Source organism: Onychomys torridus, chromosome 14, assembly GCF_903995425.1.
Source record: "Onychomys torridus chromosome 14, mOncTor1.1, whole genome shotgun sequence".
Classification (NCBI taxonomy): domain Eukaryota; kingdom Metazoa; phylum Chordata; class Mammalia; order Rodentia; family Cricetidae; genus Onychomys; species Onychomys torridus.
Genome location: NC_050456.1, coordinates 82,098,860 through 82,119,138, shown reverse-complemented (window position 1 = coordinate 82,119,138; position 20,279 = coordinate 82,098,860). Strand labels below are relative to the sequence as shown.

The 20,279-nt window shown below is 47.6% G+C and overlaps 1 protein-coding gene across 1 annotated transcript in view; it reads right to left on the bottom strand.

Moving 5' to 3' along the window:
- The window catches only part of Ptprn2 (protein tyrosine phosphatase receptor type N2), a 723,577-nt gene that overhangs the window by 91,331 nt on the left and 611,967 nt on the right, over positions 1-20,279 (bottom strand). The window contains exon 13 of the mRNA XM_036205661.1: positions 16,435-16,641. Coding sequence (XP_036061554.1) covers positions 16,435-16,641 — 207 coding nt within the window. The remainder of the gene's footprint in view (positions 1-16,434; positions 16,642-20,279) is intronic.

The window sequence follows — 20,279 nt, the reverse complement described above, 5'->3', positions numbered from 1 at the left end:
TGCTCGTGAGTGATAGAAGCCCATTTAACAGGACACTCTGGGTATCAGATGCTGCTGTAGGTCAAGAGCAGCCCACAGAATTCCTTTCAGATGTTCCTGCACACACTGAGAACAGGAACAGACAGCTTGTGCCATACCTGCCCAGAAAGCTAGGGCTCAACAAGGGAGAGTGTGCCTGTCTGTCCGTCACCTTTTTTCATCCAAATTATTCTTCAACAACAAAGAAAAGCCCCAGTACATAAACTAAAATACATTCCCAGATAGCAAACAGTAACACTGTGTCACATGGCATTTTCAGGAAAGGGCTCCGTGTCTTTCTAGAATAAGCTCAGGTCTGTCTGGAGCAGGCCCTGTGTCTCTACAACAGGATCCACATCTGGAGCAGGCCCTGAGTCTCTACAATGGATCCACATCTGGAGCAGCCCGCTTTCTCTGTGTCTTTCTAGAGAGGTTAGTTGGTTCAGGGCACCTGGGCTCCAGGTTTTTGGCCTCTCGTGTGTTGAGAAAATTGTCAAGGAAGTTAGGTGAGCAATGAGTCCAGCTCCTAACGGGAAGGGTATGAGGACAGCCATGGAAGAAGATTGTGACTTTGCAGGCGGTTCCCATGGTGACAAGTGTCAGTGACCGTGACCTGCTTCTGCTCTTGGGAAGCAGGCATCTCAGAGACTTTAGTGAGAGAGTGGTACATGGTGGCTGAGGATGAGACTCCAGAGCCAAACTGCCCAGGTGTAAAGTCCCAGCTCTGCTGCTAACATCCGGGTGACAATGCACAAATTCTCTAAATCTGTATGAAGTGGATCAGTATCAGGACTCCTCCTCTGCAGGTTTTGGGAGGAATCCGAGTTAATGTCTGTGAGGTACAGCTCGGTGCTCTCACCACCAGCAGGGGAACTGACTCTCTGGAGACCCTCATTGCAGGGTACTGCAATCCCACAAGGGCTGCCCCTATGGGACTAAGGCATCCCACATCACACCTGTTTGGATATCTAGCCCCTCGATTTAGCAAGGTTATTACTGCCCTCCCACCATTTTCAGGTAGAGCCATAACAATTAGGGTTTTTGTTTTGTTTTGTTTTAAAGACAATTGTTCCATAGTCCTGGAGCCCACATAGAAAGACAGAGAAAGTTCCAGGTACGTAGGAAGAGGAGAGGTCTGGTTGGAGCCTCTCACCAGTTAATAAGTCAAGGCTTCCAGCGTGAGTAACATCTGCTGTGAGGGCTGCTGACAGAGGAGCTCTTTTTCATAGAGCCGGTTTAGGCTAACATGTAACCAACTGTGCCTAAGGCCAAGGTCAGTGTGACCTTCAAGTGTGGCTTTACTCCTTTCCCAGATAATTTTCTAGGAATGGCGGGCAGGGATCCTGTTTAAAGTAAAAGAAAAAAATCTTAACTTTTCTGTAACCCTGTGACCTAGTGTTTTACTGTTTCAGCCCATCCTACTCAAAGCAAAAGAATCACCTCATTTAGATTCCTTATCAACCCTCAGAGATGGAACTCCAGAGGCTAGAAGAGTCTTCTTCACTGTCTTCTTCAGCGCCTTTCTCTTTATCCTCATATGAAATTTATGTTTGAAAAAAAAAAAGTCTTTTAACATAAGGGGCTGGAGAGATGGCCCAGTGGTTAAAAGCCCCTGCTCCAGTTGCCAAGGACCTGATTGGGTTCCCCGCATTCCCATGGAGGCTTGCTCCCACCTGTAACTCCTGCTCTAAGGGATCCAACTCCCTATTCTGGCCTCTGAAGACAGCAGGGTTGCATGTGGTACACATACAAAAATGTGGGCATACACTCATATACATTAAAAAAAATCTTAGAATTGGAAAAAAGTCCAATAATAAGCCCTAGTTCTGCTTCACACAGCTCATCCTGAAGTCACTTTCTGTAGAAAAGCCGAGAATCTGATTTCACATGAGTCAAGGTTCCTAAAAGATTAAGGGAATTACTCAAGCTGCTGCAGGTGACAGTGTGGGGCTGTGGCTCCGACCCGGCCACTGCTGGTACACCTCTTAGCTTTTAATGCTGTATCATTCAACCACAGCAGTGTGAGCTGTGCTATTTTAAGATAGCCACATGGCAAAAAAGTGGCTTGCTAAGAAAGGTAAGACACAGAGGGCCTGCAGCCTGCAGCCAATCTCTCCTTCACGCAATCTTTGGGGTATAGTACTGCTGTCATCATATTCAGAGCCCAGTGTGCAAGTCCAGGGCACTGGGCCCCAAACACTGCCACCTGTGCCCTGTTGGTCTATGCACAGGCTTGGAGACCTTGCAGCTGTATCTCTAGAATAGCATGTGCAGAGTCCCCACCATCCCCATCAGCTCTGGACTGGGAAGATTATGCCACCCAGAACAGGTCCTTGGGGCATAAGGACACAGACTCAGTTTTCAGAGATGCACACATGCCTTGTGAAACCATCATTGTCTCTTGCTGTGTGGTCGTTTGCTTCTGCTCCATGCTGAGCTCAGGCCCTGGGAGGCTTCTGCAGGGTCCTCCAAGTATTTTATACTTCTTTATAGCACAATTTGCAAAATAAGTTGAATAGGATTCCGGGGGCAGAAATTCATCCATACACACAATAAGCAAATGCCTCATTTCTCAGCTTTGCGTCTGACGGGGAAAATTACAGAGCGGGAATCACTCCCAGAGAAAAGACCTGTCACTCTCAAATTCCAGCAAAAGACCAGGACTACAAAGGCTGGGGAACGCTCCCGCACCTTTCGAGGAACAATCGGCACAAAGCTGTGCCTGACAGAGTGTGCACACAAAGGCCGCCTGGGATTTTTAGGGTTATTGGTGGAGCATAATTAGTAGTAACGGGACAAAAGTAAGGAAGAAACACACAAAGGCACAGAGGGAAAATGGTTCATTATGATGTGCTGGGCGGGAGAAAGGCCAATTACTCTGCAGGCTGCATACAACCCTAGGAGGCCGCCCTGAACCCAGTGGCCCGGGGTGGGGGGTGGGGGGCTGCTCTCCTGAGCAAGGGCTAGGGAAGTGGGCACAACATGTCCCCTGGCACCTGCCAGACCCAAATGGTAGAGAAGCCTGTGCTCCCCACTCCATGGGGTGAGGGCATGTGATCCAGGCAGGGAGACACTGGCCTTTGACAAGTTGTGGGTGTCTCATTTGTGCTTTCCAACTCTAACATGTAACAGTTTGGTAATACAAATAACCAATAGAAGGCGTATTTAACATTAATAATGTTCTACATTCAATGTGACACTCACAAAGCATGCAAGGACAGGTTGGGAGGTGTGGTCTTTCAGGATGGGAAAGAACACTCATTGAGGATTTCTTGTTTACTTACATCTTCTCATTCATAGCGTAATTTCATATCACTGGCTTTTTATGTCATCCTGAACTAAAGGTTGCGGAAGAGAACTTTCGGCCCTAAGTGAGGTTGGCTACTTTATACAAACACTCCAAAAGAACCTCTCTGATAAGCAAGCCACCATCGCCTCCCTTACTCAAGGGCAAAGCAACAGCAGGCCCCAGGATGTCACTTGTTCCTCACTTGTGACACCCATTCTAAGCGGTCCTACCCAGCCACCTTACGATCACCTTCCAGTGGTCCCAGCACCTCCAATGATCTCTTTTGTTCCTAGCCTCAAGGTGCCCAGTATGTAAATGAGCTTTTATACTTCCTCACAGGCACATGCTGGCATACCCACACATCAGGAAGACAGTCTTCCTCAGAGCCACTCCTGAGCTGGGCTCTGAGATCAGCAGGATAGCAGCTCAGAAGGCCTTGTTGCCAGGCTCTGGACTGCTGTGTGCCACCCACCCAGCCTCCTGGGATTCCCTGTGCTGTGAGACCCAAGCTCTGCAGCAGTGTGCACACAGCTGTGGGATCTGAGGTGCCGTGCCTCACAGCTTTGTGACTAAGCAAAATAGGGCTGGGAGAGCAATGTTTATCGAACAGTACTGAGTAATGTTCCTCATCTTACAAGATGTTTTCTCAAAATAAAACTTAAAGCAGACACATTTTAACTGACATAGGAGAAAGATAGCTTTCATTGCTTCTCTCAATCTGGAACTGTCTTAGCAGCATCTGACACTAATAACAGAAGGCAAGCTCCCTACTGCAGGCACCTCAACAACCCCCATGCTCTTCTGAGTACACATCACAGCCAGCCATTGTAGAATCATGCCTGTGCTGTTCCAGTCCATCCTGCCTCCTGAACAGGGAGAGGGTCGTTCTTGCCTGTCTTCTGTCCCCAGGGTGGCGGGGGCACAATCAGGGCTTCAAAAGATACATGCTTGTGGCACCCAGGTAGCACACCAGCATACTTTGGGGGTCCTGGACACCCTGCACCAGGGAGCAATGTGAGTCCTTAAAAGAGCCACCATTTGGAATGGGAGTCAAGTCCTACCAGCAGCAACCCAAGCTTCCTATCTGATAAGGGAGAGATGGACAGCTCAGCTCTCCATGGCCCTGAAAGAGAGCTGGAAATGCAATCTCCTGCCCTACTTCAGAATACCAAAGAGCATGTGTCTCCTCTGACCTGCAGGCAGCCCAGTGCCTAGAGATGAGGACTTGCAACTAAATCACTCTGCATGCTCAGCAGCTGCCAAAAGTTACTGATTGACATGACCTAGAGCTCAACCACAGCCCTTCTCCTTCATGAGTTCATCTGCATTTCTCCTGAGGAACAGACCAGTGAAATCAGGGAAGAGTTGTGAAAATAAAAACATGCAATGAAAACAATTTAACAAGCATATTCACTCTTACATAACCCATGGCTAAGATGGGCTTCCCTTAGAAGTTGCAATGCTTTACCTGCAAGTGGAATCTTCAGATGGAGAACAGTGTACATCGAATGTGTCATGCTGGGACTCTTCCAGGTGTTACAGGGGGTGAGCAACACAGCTCACAGGACAGGAAAATAAAAACCCTGCCTCCAACATCTGAGGACTCCCCACACAAGGAAGTTTCAAGTGCTCCCCGGGAAAAAAAGCACGTAGTGAATTCCAAGTTCATAGAGTCCTCATGATCTCAGCAAGGGAATCTAGCCTTGGCAGTCTCCACGGGCATTCATGGCTCAGTTTCATATTCAGACAATTTGAGATAGCTGAGTCAGTGAGAAATCCATCATCAGTCTTTTGGGGCAGCCTGGGGGTTTCACAGAGTGGGACTGGGGCAGACACTTTCCTCGAGAACTTCTCCCCATCTCCCTGGCTTTTTTTTTTTTTTTCAGTAAAAGGCAGTGGGGCAATCATTTGTCACCACTGTCATCCTCACTGACAACATCTGTAGAATACTTCTCACACACTCTTTCAGTCTCCAGGAATCACGCATGGTGGTTTTCAAGAGTTGGAAATGGCCTCCCTGCACAGAGACTCTTCGTGCATCAATATCTTGGTTCACCGTATTGACTGATTGTCATTGATCAACTGCAGGCCCCCTGCCAGGTGCTGCAGACTGTGCAGATGCCACCCTCTGGGAAACCGAGGCTGGCCTCAGCCCTGTGCTGGAGGGGGGCAGGTCAGATAGGAAGAGTGGTAACCACACATGTGTATGACCACAAATCGGAAGGGTGTGCGTGGGGGAGAAAGCCACGGGGCTCAGCCTGGTGTTCAGATGGGGTCCGAGCACAGAGAGCTGACAGATGGGGATGGTGGGCACCGAGGAGAAGTAGGGCCTCCCTAGGGCGAGGGTCAGAACAAAGGCTCAGAGCAGAAGAGCACAGGAGTGGATTGAGGCTGGGAGAAGAGGGGCCTAGGACACAAAAGGTATTCAGGCCTCCATTCTGCCGCTGCTTAATTAAGCCAAAGGGCAGGACCATGGGGGTGTGTGTGGGCTGAAGCAGCTGCTCCTAGACCCTCACATCACCCTGGGCCCATCACCCACCCTTCCCCCTCTCCTCCCTCCACCAATGCAGATATCAGTGTGCATGGGAGTGCTGGGGCTCAAGCACCCCAGGGTTCAGGTGGCTGTGTGCAAGTCCCTGCCCAGGGTTTCACATCTATGACACTGCTGAGGGTCCCTCTACACTGGAGGGACAGAGTCTGCTCCTCTGTGGAAGGGAAACTTGTGAAGGGCAGGGGTCCACGCGTCCAGTACGAGAGAATGGACCCACCAGGAGACTGGTCTAGGGCACTGCTGGCAAGCACATCTTCCCAGTGCTGCACAGCAGTGCTGCCCTGGAAGCCCACTGCGGACCTGGAACTGGAGCCAGGAAGGCAAGGTGATGGAAACAGGGAGCCATGAGGCCGCAAGAGGAGCAGCAGCTCTGGAAGCAGGGACAGCTTTCCTGCTTCTCAGTTCCTCACTGGGGAGGGGCTCACTTAGCTCTTAGTGTTTTCATTCTCCATTGAGTCTGGTGGAGGAGGGGAGAGCCACAGGGATCTGGGTGGGGTTGGAATAACATGGAAATCCGCAAAGTAAGAATAATTTCCATCTCAATTTACTGTCTTGGTTTACTTACAAATCTCTATTTGATTTTCGCCTACTTAAACCCTTGCTGTTTTGGTGCAGGGCACCAGGCATACTTGCCCCGTACTTTCCCACTGGTCTACATCACTTGGCTTCAGGACACATGATTTCTGGCTTCAGTATATTTTAAGAACCCATACAATGGAATTCTGTGGGTGCTTCTTAATGTAAATTTATTCTGCTTCACTGTCTTTGGGGAAAAAAAGGGGTAAAAATGACAACAATCTTTAACTATATTTTTTTAAAAAAGAAGAAGAAAAACAGACTTCTGGCTGTCCTCAACAGATTCCTGCCCCCTATACTTGGTGTGAATGTCACCTTACACACATATTAGGAATAAACTTTTCTAATTGATCTGACATGAGATGTCGCAAAGTCACATTGTATTCTTCAAACACAGGCTCCTGGATTTTAAGATATTCACCTTTACTTGCTAATGTGATCATAATAAATTATAACAGTTAAATAACTGTATGCATAGATACATGCAACCTTACATCAAGACACTTAATTTTGCTGGTTGCAATTATTTCATGTGCTAAAACAGATCTTATGGGCTGGGGATGTATTTCATTTGGTAGTTACTTGCTTGCATAATGTCCTGGTTAATATTTTTGTCAGTTTGAACAAGCGAGCATTTTCTTAGAGGAGAAACCTCAATTGAGAAAATGCCTCCATTAGGTTGGCCTGTAGAAAAGTCTGTAGGTCATTTTCTTGATTTATGATTGATGTGGGAGGGCCCAGCTCACTGTGGGTGGTGCTGTTCCTGGGCTGGTGTCCCTGGGTTGAATGAGAAAGCCAGCTGAGTAAGCAGTGCCCTCCATGGCTTCTGCTTCAGTCCCTGCCTCCAGGTTCCTGCTTGAGTTTCTGCCCTGGCTTCCCTTCATGATGGACTGTGATGCTGAAGTGTAAGCCAAATAAACCCTTTCCTCCCCAACTAGATTTTGGTTATGGTGTTTTACCATGGCTATAAATAGTAAACCAAGCCATTGAACATACACAAAGCCCTGGTTTCAATCTAGTACCATACAAACCAGCCATTGTGGTGCACACCTGAAATTGAGCACATTTGGGAGGCAGACAGGGGAAGCAGAGTTCAAGGTCATTCTCAGCTATATAGATGAGTTCAAGATGAGCCTGGGTTGTGTGATACTGTCTCAAAAAAAAAAATCTTGAAAGACTACTGGTTCACACCTCCCTCTGCAATGGGTTCTTTTGTATTTGTATAAACAACCCACCACAATTCCCTCCTTGATTGACAGTGATTTCCCAAGCAGAAACTGAACAGTTGGGGCATCAGAGTAAAAATAGGATTGTCAGGAAGGAAGGAAGGAAGGAAGGAAGGAAGGAAGGAAGGAAGGAAGGAAGGAAGGAAGGAAGGAAGAAGGGAGGGGACAGGGAGGGAGGGAGGAGTGAGGGATGCAAGCATGCAGAGTCATCCCCAGACTTGAGAAAAGACAGCCACAAGCTTCCCCTGGCAGAGATCACTGTGCACCTGCCGCTTTCTGCCTTTCTCAAACTTCTGCCTTGTGCCCCAAGGAGACCCCTTTCTTGTGGCCTCCCCATTTCTCCTGGACAACCCCAGGCTCTTATTTGCTCCCAGTCCTCACACACCTTGCCTGGCTACCCTGAGCTCCCTTGGTGTCATCCGTGTCAATCACTCCCACCCAGGCGCACAACACTGTTGTCCTTCCCAAATGGTCTGATGCCACTTCCATGAGAAACTGAGTTCAGCAAGTGTCTGCTGGTTTGGAAGCTTCTGCTGTTAGGAGAAATAAGCTTTCTGGTCTCATTCCAAACTCTGCAAATCCCACGTCTTGAGGTTACCCAGGGCTCCTGAGGTGTCTACTTCTCAGGGTATGGGGACTTAGGACAGAACCCAGCACCCAGTGAAGCTACCACCCAGGGCTGGAGAGAGGAGAGCCTAGAGCAGAGGAGAAAAGGGCTCCTGTCTCAAGGGGTTCCCAGAGATGAGTGAGCCTGACAGGAGACTCCCTGCAGAGCCATTGCAGCACAGGGTGTGTCCTCAGCAGGTCCCTCCCGGACTGGAGCTCTTCTGCCTCCCCAGTAGGTTTCCCCATTCATCCAGCTTACTGGGCTGGGGACCTGTGCAAGCTGCTTTACCTCCTTAGTCTGAGAGTGCAAGCATTTTCCTCAAAGTGTGCTCTCTCGCTCTCTCTCTCTCTCTCTCTCTCTCTCTCTCTCTCTCTCTCTCTGTGTGTGTGTGTGTGTGTGTATGTGTCTGTGTGTGTGTCTGTGTCTGTGTCTCAGCCTCTCTGTGTGTCTCTCTCTATGTGTCTCTGTCTCTCTCTGTGTTTCTCTTTGTCATCTGTGTGTGTGTGTGTGTGTGTGTCTGTCTGTCTGTCTGTCTGTCTCTGTCTCTCTCTGTGTCTATGTCTGAGTCTCTATCTCTCTCTGTCTCTGTCTCTGTATCTCTGTGTGTGTGTAGTTAGGAAACTTTCTTCAGCTTCACCATGCCCCTTAACCTCCACCTGGAGATGTGTTGAGAGCTGGGCTCACCCTTACTGAAAGGTTGCACTTACTGAAAGGCCCACGGGTGATACCACTCACTGGAGCACATTGTCTCCTACCTTTACAGCCAGAGACTGGGAAGAAGTCTTGCTTCCCATGGAGCCCAGCACCTCTGCTGAGTACTCCCAGGGTTTGCTCTGCAGCTGCTATGGTCACCTGAGAAACCCCAGGCCCTACAGGAACCTCACTCCTACACCAACGTGCTTTGTCCTGGGGAGGTACCAGCTTGGCTGACTATGGACCGGGGAACCTCTTGCCCAGTCTAGGAGGCTCTTCTGTCCTGCAGGGAGTCCAGCTGTGCTGTGTGCATCTGTTGGCTTTCTGGTGGGATGCACACCCACACTCTCTTTACCTGCTTCCACCTCCTAGTGCCTTCCCTGACATTTGTGTCTCCACATTCCTGCTGTTCCCTTTTAAAGCCGAGCTAAACCCACCTATTGACTTCTGTCATTCCTTCAGAGTTACTCAATTTCTACCCCTGAGAACTGGCAGCTGCTAACAACAGTGGGGCTCCTCTCACTTAGGTTTCCTACCCAGCCACCTTCACCTTGGTGTGACCTTGCCAGACACTGAAGGGTATGTCTCCACAGATCCTTAAGGCTGACCAGCACCCAGCACTATCTAAAGGCCCTAGACTCAGTGCAATCACATCTTAGCCTCCCTCCTCTGTGGAGGGTCTGGGTACCAGGTCTTCCCTGTTGTTCCTAGGATGAGCTTTCTTTGCAGATTGTGCTTCTGAGTCTTGGTTTGAAAAGTGCACCTCACACTCTGACTCAGGATCCAAGGCCAAAGGAATCCCATCTATGGGAAAACACATAACAAAATAGAAAGGTGTATGACAGGACTCCATGCAATTATGTGGGTCTATCACCCACCAGCACATACTTCATAAAGCCCCCAAATCACCTTTGGCTATGAGTTCAAGAATGGTAAAGAAAGACATTTACATTTATAAAATGTAGAAAGGGGGAAACTGAGGAAAGAACCTAGAAGTGAAGGAGATAGAGAATATGATGAGAACCCCACAGATGGTCCTGCCCTCTCTACAGCTTGCAAGCACACTCCTAGCACATAGTGGACAGGAGTAGGAGTCTTCTCCACTGCACTAACCTGAAGTGGACACACTCCTGCCTTCCTGTCTAAGCTGCCTGACCTCAAGCATCTCAGCACACCATGAATGCCTTGCCCACATCCTCCGTGACTGTTCTCTGTCCTTCTATGATCCCCTACATTGGTCATCTGGCCACAAGAGACCCTGTCTGCCAGAGGACTGAGCAGCCTTTCCTCTCAGCTCAGTATCACACATGTCCCATCTACATGTTTGATGTGCCTAACTTCTCATCTCCAAACAGTAATAAGCCAAGAGGTGAAGGGTGCCCCTATTCGCTATCTCCTGAGGACCTTCTACCGTGATAGGACAAGGCTGTCATGGATAGGGGTCCAGATGAGTGCTGTGGTCAAAGTGCCTAGGCTAGAAGCTGCTGCCCTAACATGGTCTATGAGCAGGCATCCCTGTCCCTGCTCACTGGGAAGGCAAAGCAAGTCATCTGTCTTCTGGTGCCGAGTTTGCCCTCCTGTCAAACTGGGTGGCCAGGACCTCAGCTCCTCAGCATTAGTGATCCTGTGACTATCCTTTGCAGAGCTGGCTGAGGGAACGGAATCAGGGGCTGTGGGAAGGGAACTCCAGAAAAGCCTCCTTGGGTGAACAGTGGCAAGTTGAGCAGCTCCCAATTTTGCAAGAGGCGCTTTCTTTTGATCCTAGGAGTAACATTAACAAGGTAAGCTAGAAGCCTGGCCATGCTTCAGAGAGGACTCACACTTTCCAGAATGCCACCCACCTGCCCTGTACTATCAGACAGCAGAAAGGAGCCCAGAAAAGCCACCTCAGGGATACCAAGGCTGAGTTAATGCCCATCATTCTTTCCTATCCCTCACACAAAGTTATCTAGGAACTGTTACTTAAGAAATATCCAGGTCTGCTAATAAGCCACAAAAAATGAAATCAAACAGTACCATATTAATAAAAAGGATTCATCAACCCAGGCCTCAGGATGCCCATGAACTAGCCACTCCAATCCTTCTTATTTCTATGTGTCTCACTAAGTGGCTTGCTATTTTAAGTCACATCTGACTAAGGGGAGTGGCCTGTAGTCTATGACAGGTGGCATGCTGTACTTTGCTTACATATTTCTCTGGCCATCCTCCAGATTTTGCTCCTCTCCAAGGATCTGTCTCATTTCAGGAGCTGTGACTGAGGAAGAACCCTCCCCCCTCCCCCGGAAGCTCTGCAGAACAAACATATAGTCACTGATTAGGGAACTATATGCATGGAAGTTTGGGGTTTATGAGAAGAATGAACTTCAAACAGCTTCACTCTGGAAATGCTCGGACCTGAGCTTGCAGAAGCATTCTGATCAATGAAGCTCAGCACACAGGGAACAGACATGCCTCAGATACCAGGGACTGATGGGCAACTTTCCCTTTGGCACACTTCCTTGGATGGTCACATTCCAACCTCACGACACATGCAATTCAGTACCAATTAAACAGTCATTTAGCATCTGCTTAACTTACAGTAAGGCCCAGGAATGTTACAGGACATTATAGGCTCTGGGAGAGCAGATGGAGACCCCTTTTGGAGGTGCAGACTACACTTGCATAGGGAAAGGTGGTAAGAATTCTGTCCATACTCAGGAACTTTTGCAAAGATAATTCTCAGGGTTGACTACCCATAAACATAACAACATCACATGTTAGAATGTCTGTGAATTTTGAAGCAAGAAAGATTTTACTTCTGGGATATTTGAACAAAAATATTATTTCAACTCAAACCCAGGACAGCCATCTCAAGACATACTGCCAAGTCCAATGGAAAAGGCTTCCCTGAAACCTGTGGTGGAATCAAGGGCATCTGGGGGAAACTCACTGTTTCTGACTTAATTAGGAGGCATCCGATCCTTTCCCCATTTGCATGACTAGTGATTACACCAATTATGGAAGATTGAACTCACCTAGACAAAGAAAGGTCTGCTAATTCATAGCAGGATGAGCCAACGTGTAACCTGTCCTCTCCTATGGAACTCGGCTTCCCTCAGCAGAGGTGAGTGGGTCCATCAGCACAAGCGCACAAAGCTCCCCCAAAGAGCGGCAATCACGTGGCTCTGTCATTACTTTAATAATCAACGGCTAATGGGAGTCACAGCAACCAAGATGCACATTTAGTGACTATGTTTGTAGGCGTCCCATAGCCTGATATTCATGCTTTCCTCTGGGTTTGGTTCCAAAGGCCTCCAAATACACAAGGAAACCTGCTGGGTATTGTGAAATAAACCATCAAAAGAGAAGTTGCTGAACATTCTGCAGGAGTCTCTGCCCCTGTGTCGGGGAGGGAGAGTGGGCCAGCAGAATACTAAACTCGTTGCTCAGAGATGATCAAAGCCTCAAAGAAATGGATGCAGCATTCAAAGGGAGAGAAAAGGGGAGAATGTCTTCTAATCATCCAACAACTTATTTTTGGCACAGTTTTTACCCAACCACCTATCATGGAAATAGGACACCTGCATAAATAAGAGGTTAGATGTACCATGGTACTGACCATCATGATTTTATGCCTATCAAGGTGTGGGTATACCCATCTATGTGTCCATATGGGCATAATAGCATGCACACATGCATACATGCACACATGCACACACAGCATATGAAGCCAACTTGGGGGAAAAAAAGCAGTAAACAGAGTGGGGTTTTTTTGTTAGTTTTTTGAAATCATGAAGGACAGAGTAAACCCAAGCATGTTTTTATGAATTTAGGAGGAAAACAACACTTATTGAAACAATGGGGAAAATTCTGTCAGAGTATACAGGGATCATTGAATGTGTATGTAAGCTGTCAGACCCAAAATGTAAAGGGCATGAACACATTAGGCTTCACTGAATTATCTGATGTGACTGACACCCTGGAACAAGATCAAAAGTAAGAACCTGCCAAGAGGATTTGGTTTTCAGGAGGCTAGAAAAAAAGCTCAGAAGTTGAGAGAGCTCCCTGCTCTTCCAGGGGGCCAGAGTTTGGTTCCCAGCACCTATGTTGGGTAGTTTACAACACCTGTAGCCCTAGCTCCTGCACTCCAGGCTGTTTTGCTATTTCAAGATGGTCATTCACAACTCTGGACACCAGGATAGGTCACAGCCTGTGGCCCCTATGGTTATATGCATGGGTGGTGGTGGTGAAGGACACAGCTTACTCACCTGTGCTGCAGAAGGTGCTGCATAAAGGGCCAACCATAGGATCCAGATCCTCTTGTCAAGGTCCCTCCCACCACACTGACCTTGGTGCTATCTAAGGAGGGACATGAGGATTCTCTTTTTGGGGCATTGAGGAGAAAAGAAAGTTACAACCAGAGGCTGTGCATGCTGCCCACAGCACCTGACCTCTACGCCTCCCTTTTCCTCACCTGTGTTCTGCGCTGTGTGCTCCTCACATAAGCACTCAGCTCTTCCACTTCCAAGGTAACATCACATTTTGTCAGTGACCAAACTTAGTGTACTGTCTTCTACCACAACCCCTGAGTAACCTTTAACCCACTTACACAATAACCTTTTTACCCTTTATAAACTTAAAATAATGAACTATTTTCTATCATGTCCCCATGAAATAAAGAACAGTGGCAAACTGTACAACTGTCCCTGTGATCAGTGAAGAAAAGTATGGCAAATTCTGTTCACAGTCTCAATTACATAAATAGCAAATATAGAAGAACCTCTCTTTCCAACACACACACACACACACACACACACACACACACACACACACACACACACACACTGGAATTGACAATTAAATCTATGCTAGGCAAGTGTTCTACTACTGAAATACACTTCTAGACACAAAGATTTAGTAGTAGATATATTCATTCGAGAAGACCCTTTCCCTGAAATTTATAGTTACGTGTTTATAGTTTTATTCCATTTATTTATCAAGAGGCCAAGGGGGCATGCCCTGTTGTGTGTGCAGAGGTCAGAGGACAACTTGTGGGAGTTTGTTATCCCTTCCCACCATGTGGTGTTTGGGGACTGAACTCTAGTTGTCATGTTTGACACTTTCTCTAGCTGAGCTGTCTCATGGGCTCTCAAGCTTGCTTTAAAGAAAAACTTTTAGAAAATTTTCAAACATGAAGGTTGTCTCAATGACAGCTATGAAAAATCTAAAGCATTAAAGCCCCATTGATGGATTCACATCTGCTTCATATTTCCACACAGCTGTTCCTTGAGTAACCACAACTATGAGCCCTTAGTGCACCCAGCTAAACCTCAAACTGACAACCACATGATCCCCATGTGCTGAGGCTTGCCCTGCTGAAAACAAGCCAAAGCAATATGACTGCCCAGCACAAGGTCCTTCCCACGAGCCTGCCACTTGGATGGGAGCAGACCTCATCTTACTGAGGCAGCTTGCTAAAAGGTGCTTGGCCATGACTTCAGAAATCAGCCCAGCAGAAGATTTTTCCCAATCATTCCATTCCCAATGTTTTTCTAGATCATATTTTTGAAGGAAAGTTTTCTGTCTTTTTTTTATTAATCTGGATTGAAGAAAAGCACACATTTCATTTATTGTTGGGATTACAGATTCTTATTAAACAAACCCGAGCTCATTATAAAATCAATATCAACTTAGTCACCATGCCCCCAGGAGGAACACAAAAAGGTCACTCTAAGAAATTCAAACAGTTTTCTTGCTGCAAGGACATGATTTTAATTACAGATACTATTAATTAGAGCTGCCACTGGGAAGAGGTTTTTTGGTTGTTGTTGTTGTTAATTATCACAAACTCAGTCATAAGTATGCATTTTTTTCTACCCACATTTTTATAAAAATTAGTCATTCTGCATGCAAGTCCACCCTTTCATTCTATCAATATTTTATATTTGAATTTCAAAGTATATCAAAGGATACCATGCTTTCTAGAAAACCTGCATCTGTATGATCTCTGTCTCTCACACATGGAACTGACTAGTGTGATAATTTATTTATGCCCTGACACTAGCTTGGCCCTGAGGACCTGGCATACTGTATTGATGGTCTTGCTCAATAGAATTTCTGGGTAAATTCTTACTAGTTTATGTGACATTTTTTCCAGGATCCTTCTTCAAACATGGTTTTTCTTTGGCTTTGAAGCAAAGCTATATGCTATGTGCCTGAAATACCATCTTCAATGCATTTGAAGTTGCCATTTCTTTATAAGAAAAAGATCATCCTGACCACGCTGGTGACCTGCTTCAGAAAACCAGAGGCTTTCTCCATTCACTGATGATAATAAGGATTTTGAAATGGGAGTGAAAGCTGTCTCCTTTAAGCACAAGGACTTTATAAATTCTTCTCAACTTGCCACATGGGGCAGAGGCAGAACAGCCACAAAGCAAGGGACAGACAGCCAGCTCAGGCCAGCTAGGGTGGCTACTGGGCCATCAGGGCATTTCCCGGGAGAACCTGAGAGCTCACAGGGGGTAACTTTGACAACGGGACAGACAGTGTTTACTTTATATATTGTGACATGTGAGTTACTGACATTACACAGCACAGGCATGTGTTAGAAAAGACAAAAAGATTCAATAAATGAGAGAAAAACCTTACAAGTGCCTATTGACTCAGCTTAAAGCAGACATCAAGTGAGTTATTTTATATTCCTAAGTAGGAAATATTTAGATTTAACTGATACTTTATATTAAGAAAATCTAGTTTCCATTCCATACATTCTAGGCTTGCATTGCTGCAAAGAGTGAAGTGATAGTTTCACTATAGAAGGTCATTAATTATGAAACACATGCTACAGAACTTTCGAAAATTATGGGATGCTGTTTATACCTCGTATTTTGAACCTTGCCTCGCATACTTCTCCAGGCTTCTGGTCTGCCTCTGGGCATGTTGGCTGCCTGCATTTCTAGCACACAGCTCCATTGCTGACTCACAAAGACACGTGCACTTTATTTTCCATTTATCAGCATTAGGTTTCACTTTATCCGAATAACAGCAGAGGGTGGCAACAGATAGGTCAAAAGATCCCTTCCTATAAGACCCCAAGGAAGTCGATGATTTAAGAGCCATCTTCAGACATCTACACGACCAATTCATCTTGCAATTGTGGTGTGTTTCATTAATAGTGGCCAAATTAAGATAACAGATAATGCATAATTCATGTATTGTACTTTTTCCACATTTCTAATTAGCAACCCACTTTCATAGCTAACACAAGACTATCCAAGAACAGTGTAAGATTAATACAGAGCCATAAAATTGTGGTTGCAAGGTATTTATATGAATGCTAATGAGAAATTTCAAACTATCATCACAAAAGAGCCCCAACTATGAATTAATGAAAGAGTGCAGGGAATGGGGAGGGGGCAAATTGCCTGCCCCACCCAGCCCCCAAATCAAGTTTGGTAAATCTAATAGAGCACTTTGAAAAGTTTATTTTTACCTGGTAGGCTTCAGTGGCATCGGCACTGGGGTCACCCCCTAGTCCGGACAGCTTCTCCTTCAGCTTGTAGTGGGAGTTGTGGCGGAGGCAATAGGCAAGGCTGGAAGCCAGGAGAACTGCCAGGATGCAGGCGATGGAGAGGAAGGTGAGCACAATGAACTTGGTAGAGTCTTCCTGCTCTTCCTGAGGAGGCAGGAGCTTGCCTTTCTGGAGGAGGAAGAAGAGGAGGAGGACAGGTTAGCACTCAAGGAACCTCGCCCGCCCCCTGTAGGTCACCCCCTCCACGCACAACTCCAGACTCAGTGTGGCACCAACACAATGGGGAGGAGGCTGTGCAGAGGTACACAGTGGAAGAAGACTCCAACACCATAGCACCTCCAAACTGAAGTGCTGTCAAGCAGAAGGCAAGAGCTACCCAGATGGTGGCTGTTTTTCAATTTAATAATGTAGAAGTATTTGGTACCTTATTTGCTGCTTTAAGTAAAACAAAGTATACATCCTTTCTAATCATATATAGACTTTATCCAGAGCACATGCTTGGCGGGAGGTGGATAAAGTGTTAACAGAATTAAATATTCCCCAGACCCAATACAGTGCACTGGCCTGACTCATCCTCAATCCTACATTCCTCCTAAAAGCTCCGGGGCAAAGCCCCGGAGACATTCTGTGGGCTAGTTCAGCAGTTCTAGTCATTTTTAATAGGGATCAGATAGGCACAGACTCCAACTCCTGGTAGCTGAGTATTGTTCCTTTAAAGGGGACAAGGTCTTTGAGAACTGGCGATTGGGAAGTTTACATCTCATCTTAGGGGAATAGGTGAGAAAACCCTTTCGCGCACGTCACTCAACTCCAGGGCAGATAGCCAGACAGCGCCCCCCTCATTAGCTTCATTAGGAGGTGTATTAGCAACAATTAAACACGCCACAGGAAAATGGAAGGGCCGCAGGCAAATCGCCCACAACTCTCGGCCAGCAACCCCCACAATTACTCGGGAAATGAATGGAAGAGCACGCCCCTGCGTCCGTCCTGGTTGCTACAAGAGGAGAACAATTAGCAAACTCCTTTCTGCCACCTAATTTCGCGTGGTAACAAAATGGATTTTTCCCCATGAATGCCTGGCCAGCCTATTCATTATCTCTCTTCTATTAGTAATTTTCTGCTCCGCTTTCAGCCTCCCAACTCTTCGTTTCCTCCAGTCTCTGAGTGTACACAGTGTCTCTCATGTCAGGCTGGGCCCATTTTTATCTTGTAATCATAAAGGCCACCAAAGCAATTATCGCCGGTCTTGACTGGAAAAGCTGGTCATTAATTAGCCTGCTTTTGCCTTCGTTGCGCGGATTAGTGGGAGCCAGGACCGAGTTAATGGTAACGCGGGTTAAATGAGAAAAGACACTGGGATTTCCTGCCTAGATGCGCAGCTTGGTTCTGTTTGGCTCTGGACCCGGAGGTTCCTTGGGCTGCCTTAATGGATGGAGCAGGGGACGGGAGGGTGCTCTAAGGCCTAGCAGAGAAGACCCTGGGGAGGGGACCAGGAGATCCAGAGCAAGGACCTGGACACTTCACCCAGGCCTAAGTGGTGCGCTCAGGTCAGGTCTGCTGCGGCGAGGCTCGCACAGGGTCCTGCTCTTGGAGAAGGCCACGGGACTCCTCTTCTCCTGGCTTCCTCCCAGGTTCCTGCCCCCTTCCACTCCCACCTAGCCCACATAGGGGCTTCTAGAAAGAAGTGAGAGTCACCCGCCCTCCCCCCCCCCCCCAGCCAGAGAAGTCCCCTTCCCAGTTTCCAAGCTAAGCTTCTTTGCTCAGTGCGGGCAGGAGCCCAAACCACACAAATAAACCCTTTCGGCCAGGGTCTTAGTGGCCTGCGAGGCTGTCCTTCTGACATGACAAGCAAACTGCACAAAAGCAAAACCTTCCCTGTAAGTTCCTGGCCAGTGGGCCTCAGCACCACTTTCTAACCAGGGTGGTACACTCCCCAGGTTTCAGTGTGGTCCCAGGCATGCCTGGGAGGGAGATGGTCAGGCCGGTCCCATTAGCGGCTGCTTTCCCACCCTTGTCTGTCTCTCCTTTTCTCAGCAGACCACAACAAAGGCAGTGGCTGGATGACTGTGACAAGTGCACCTCATCCCGCCCCTGAGCTGTTGGAGGGGGTCCGTAAATCAATCCAGTTTAGGCTTTGGACCGACCTACGCTATGTGGCACTAGAACTAGGACCTCCCTAACCTTCTGGCTTCAGGTACTCAGCACTAAGTCACCAGCCATGCTGCACCTTGGTATGTGGCAGACCATCAGTACGCCCTGCACTGGACACGTGGATCCACGGAACCGGGAACCATCAGGGCTCCGGGCACCAAGAGGCCAAAGACCCAGCCTAAGAGCACAGATGCTGCCATAATGCCAGATGGGAGAGTCAGGTGATGCTCTCACAAGTGAACTTGGCCAGCCCGTGGGGGCAACCAGACCCAGTAAAAAGCCTATTGAGGTGGGTTTCCTCCCTCTCCGTTTTACTTTAAACCAGTTGCTGCTCCTCCTGGTGCCTCTCGCTTGGTGCACTGGGATTTTTCTCACAGAGCAAACCAAAGTGTCAGGGCGAGGGCAGAGATATCTTTCTCCTCACTGCGCCCCTCCCCCTCCCCGTGAGAGACCTGAGTGGAGAGGGGAGCCAACCTCAGCTTCACAGGAGTCCCAGTCTCCAATCGCCTCTGCCCTCGTCCCTGGGAACCTGAAAGCGGCTGGTGCTCAGAATTAGTGACAGCTGTACCTCTGACCTCCCCCTCCATTCCCTAGCCCACCCCAGAGGAGGCTCCCTGCACTAGCAGAGAGCCTGGGAGGTGGGAGGCTTTGCAGGCACCCGGATCTGAAGCTGTAGACTTCAGGGCCGGAATGGGAAAACACCCTGAAAAGTATGCAGAGTGCACATTAAAGGAAAGAGACCTCATAGAGGGTCAGGTAGATGCTGGACCAAGAGACCCCCTTCAAGTCAATATATGTCTAATATCGAGGTCTGGATTTGAACTGACTGATGGTCATTCAAATGTGAAAAGTATCTCTTAGGGGTTCTCTTCCCGACAATAGTTCCAAATGCCCTGCCCTGTAGCATTGAGATGGGAAGAATTGGTAGCAGTGGGTCAGGCCTTAAGAATTCTGGAAGAATTGAAATTTTCTAGAAATTCTTGTTTTAAATGACAGCTAAATGTCCTTTTCTAGGCACAGCGACTGAGTTAACATAACTTCATATTTCCTTTCGTTTAGTGGAGCTAAAAAAAAAATCAAATTAAATGAACCTGCTGGAAGCTTAAAAGCCAGCCTGCACCTGTGCTGACCCAGGCCTCTCGGAGTGGTGACTCCCCAAGGACGAGCAGCTTGGTGTGGACCACAGGCTGCTTTTCTGGGCCTCCCGGAAGACAGCCCCGACTAATTAGAGTCATCTTATCAGTCTTGACTTGAAATTGAAAGAAAATGATGTTTAAATATTTATAACTTTGACATTTACAGTCAGATGTCTTTTAAAAGCAGAATACCTTCTGCACTGTGGAAGCTCTTTCTGAAAGTTTGGAGCAGTGCTGAGGAGGGTGGAGCGGTGCACTCTCAGAGGCACCCGGCCATGAGTGCTGGGGAAATCTGTGCATCTAAGACACAGGAGGCACATTTACCAGCACCCCACTATCAGGCCTCAGCAGCAGCAGCAGCAGGACAGACTTAAACAAATAATCAGGAAGAACCAGTCCAGGCTGCGTCAGTTCCGGGCAGCTTGAGTGAACTGTAACCCAGCTTGTCTTCCTGCCGTCACCACTTGCAGCTCCTCAAATTAAGAATTTACAGTTTTGCAAAAGCTGTAAGGTAAAGTC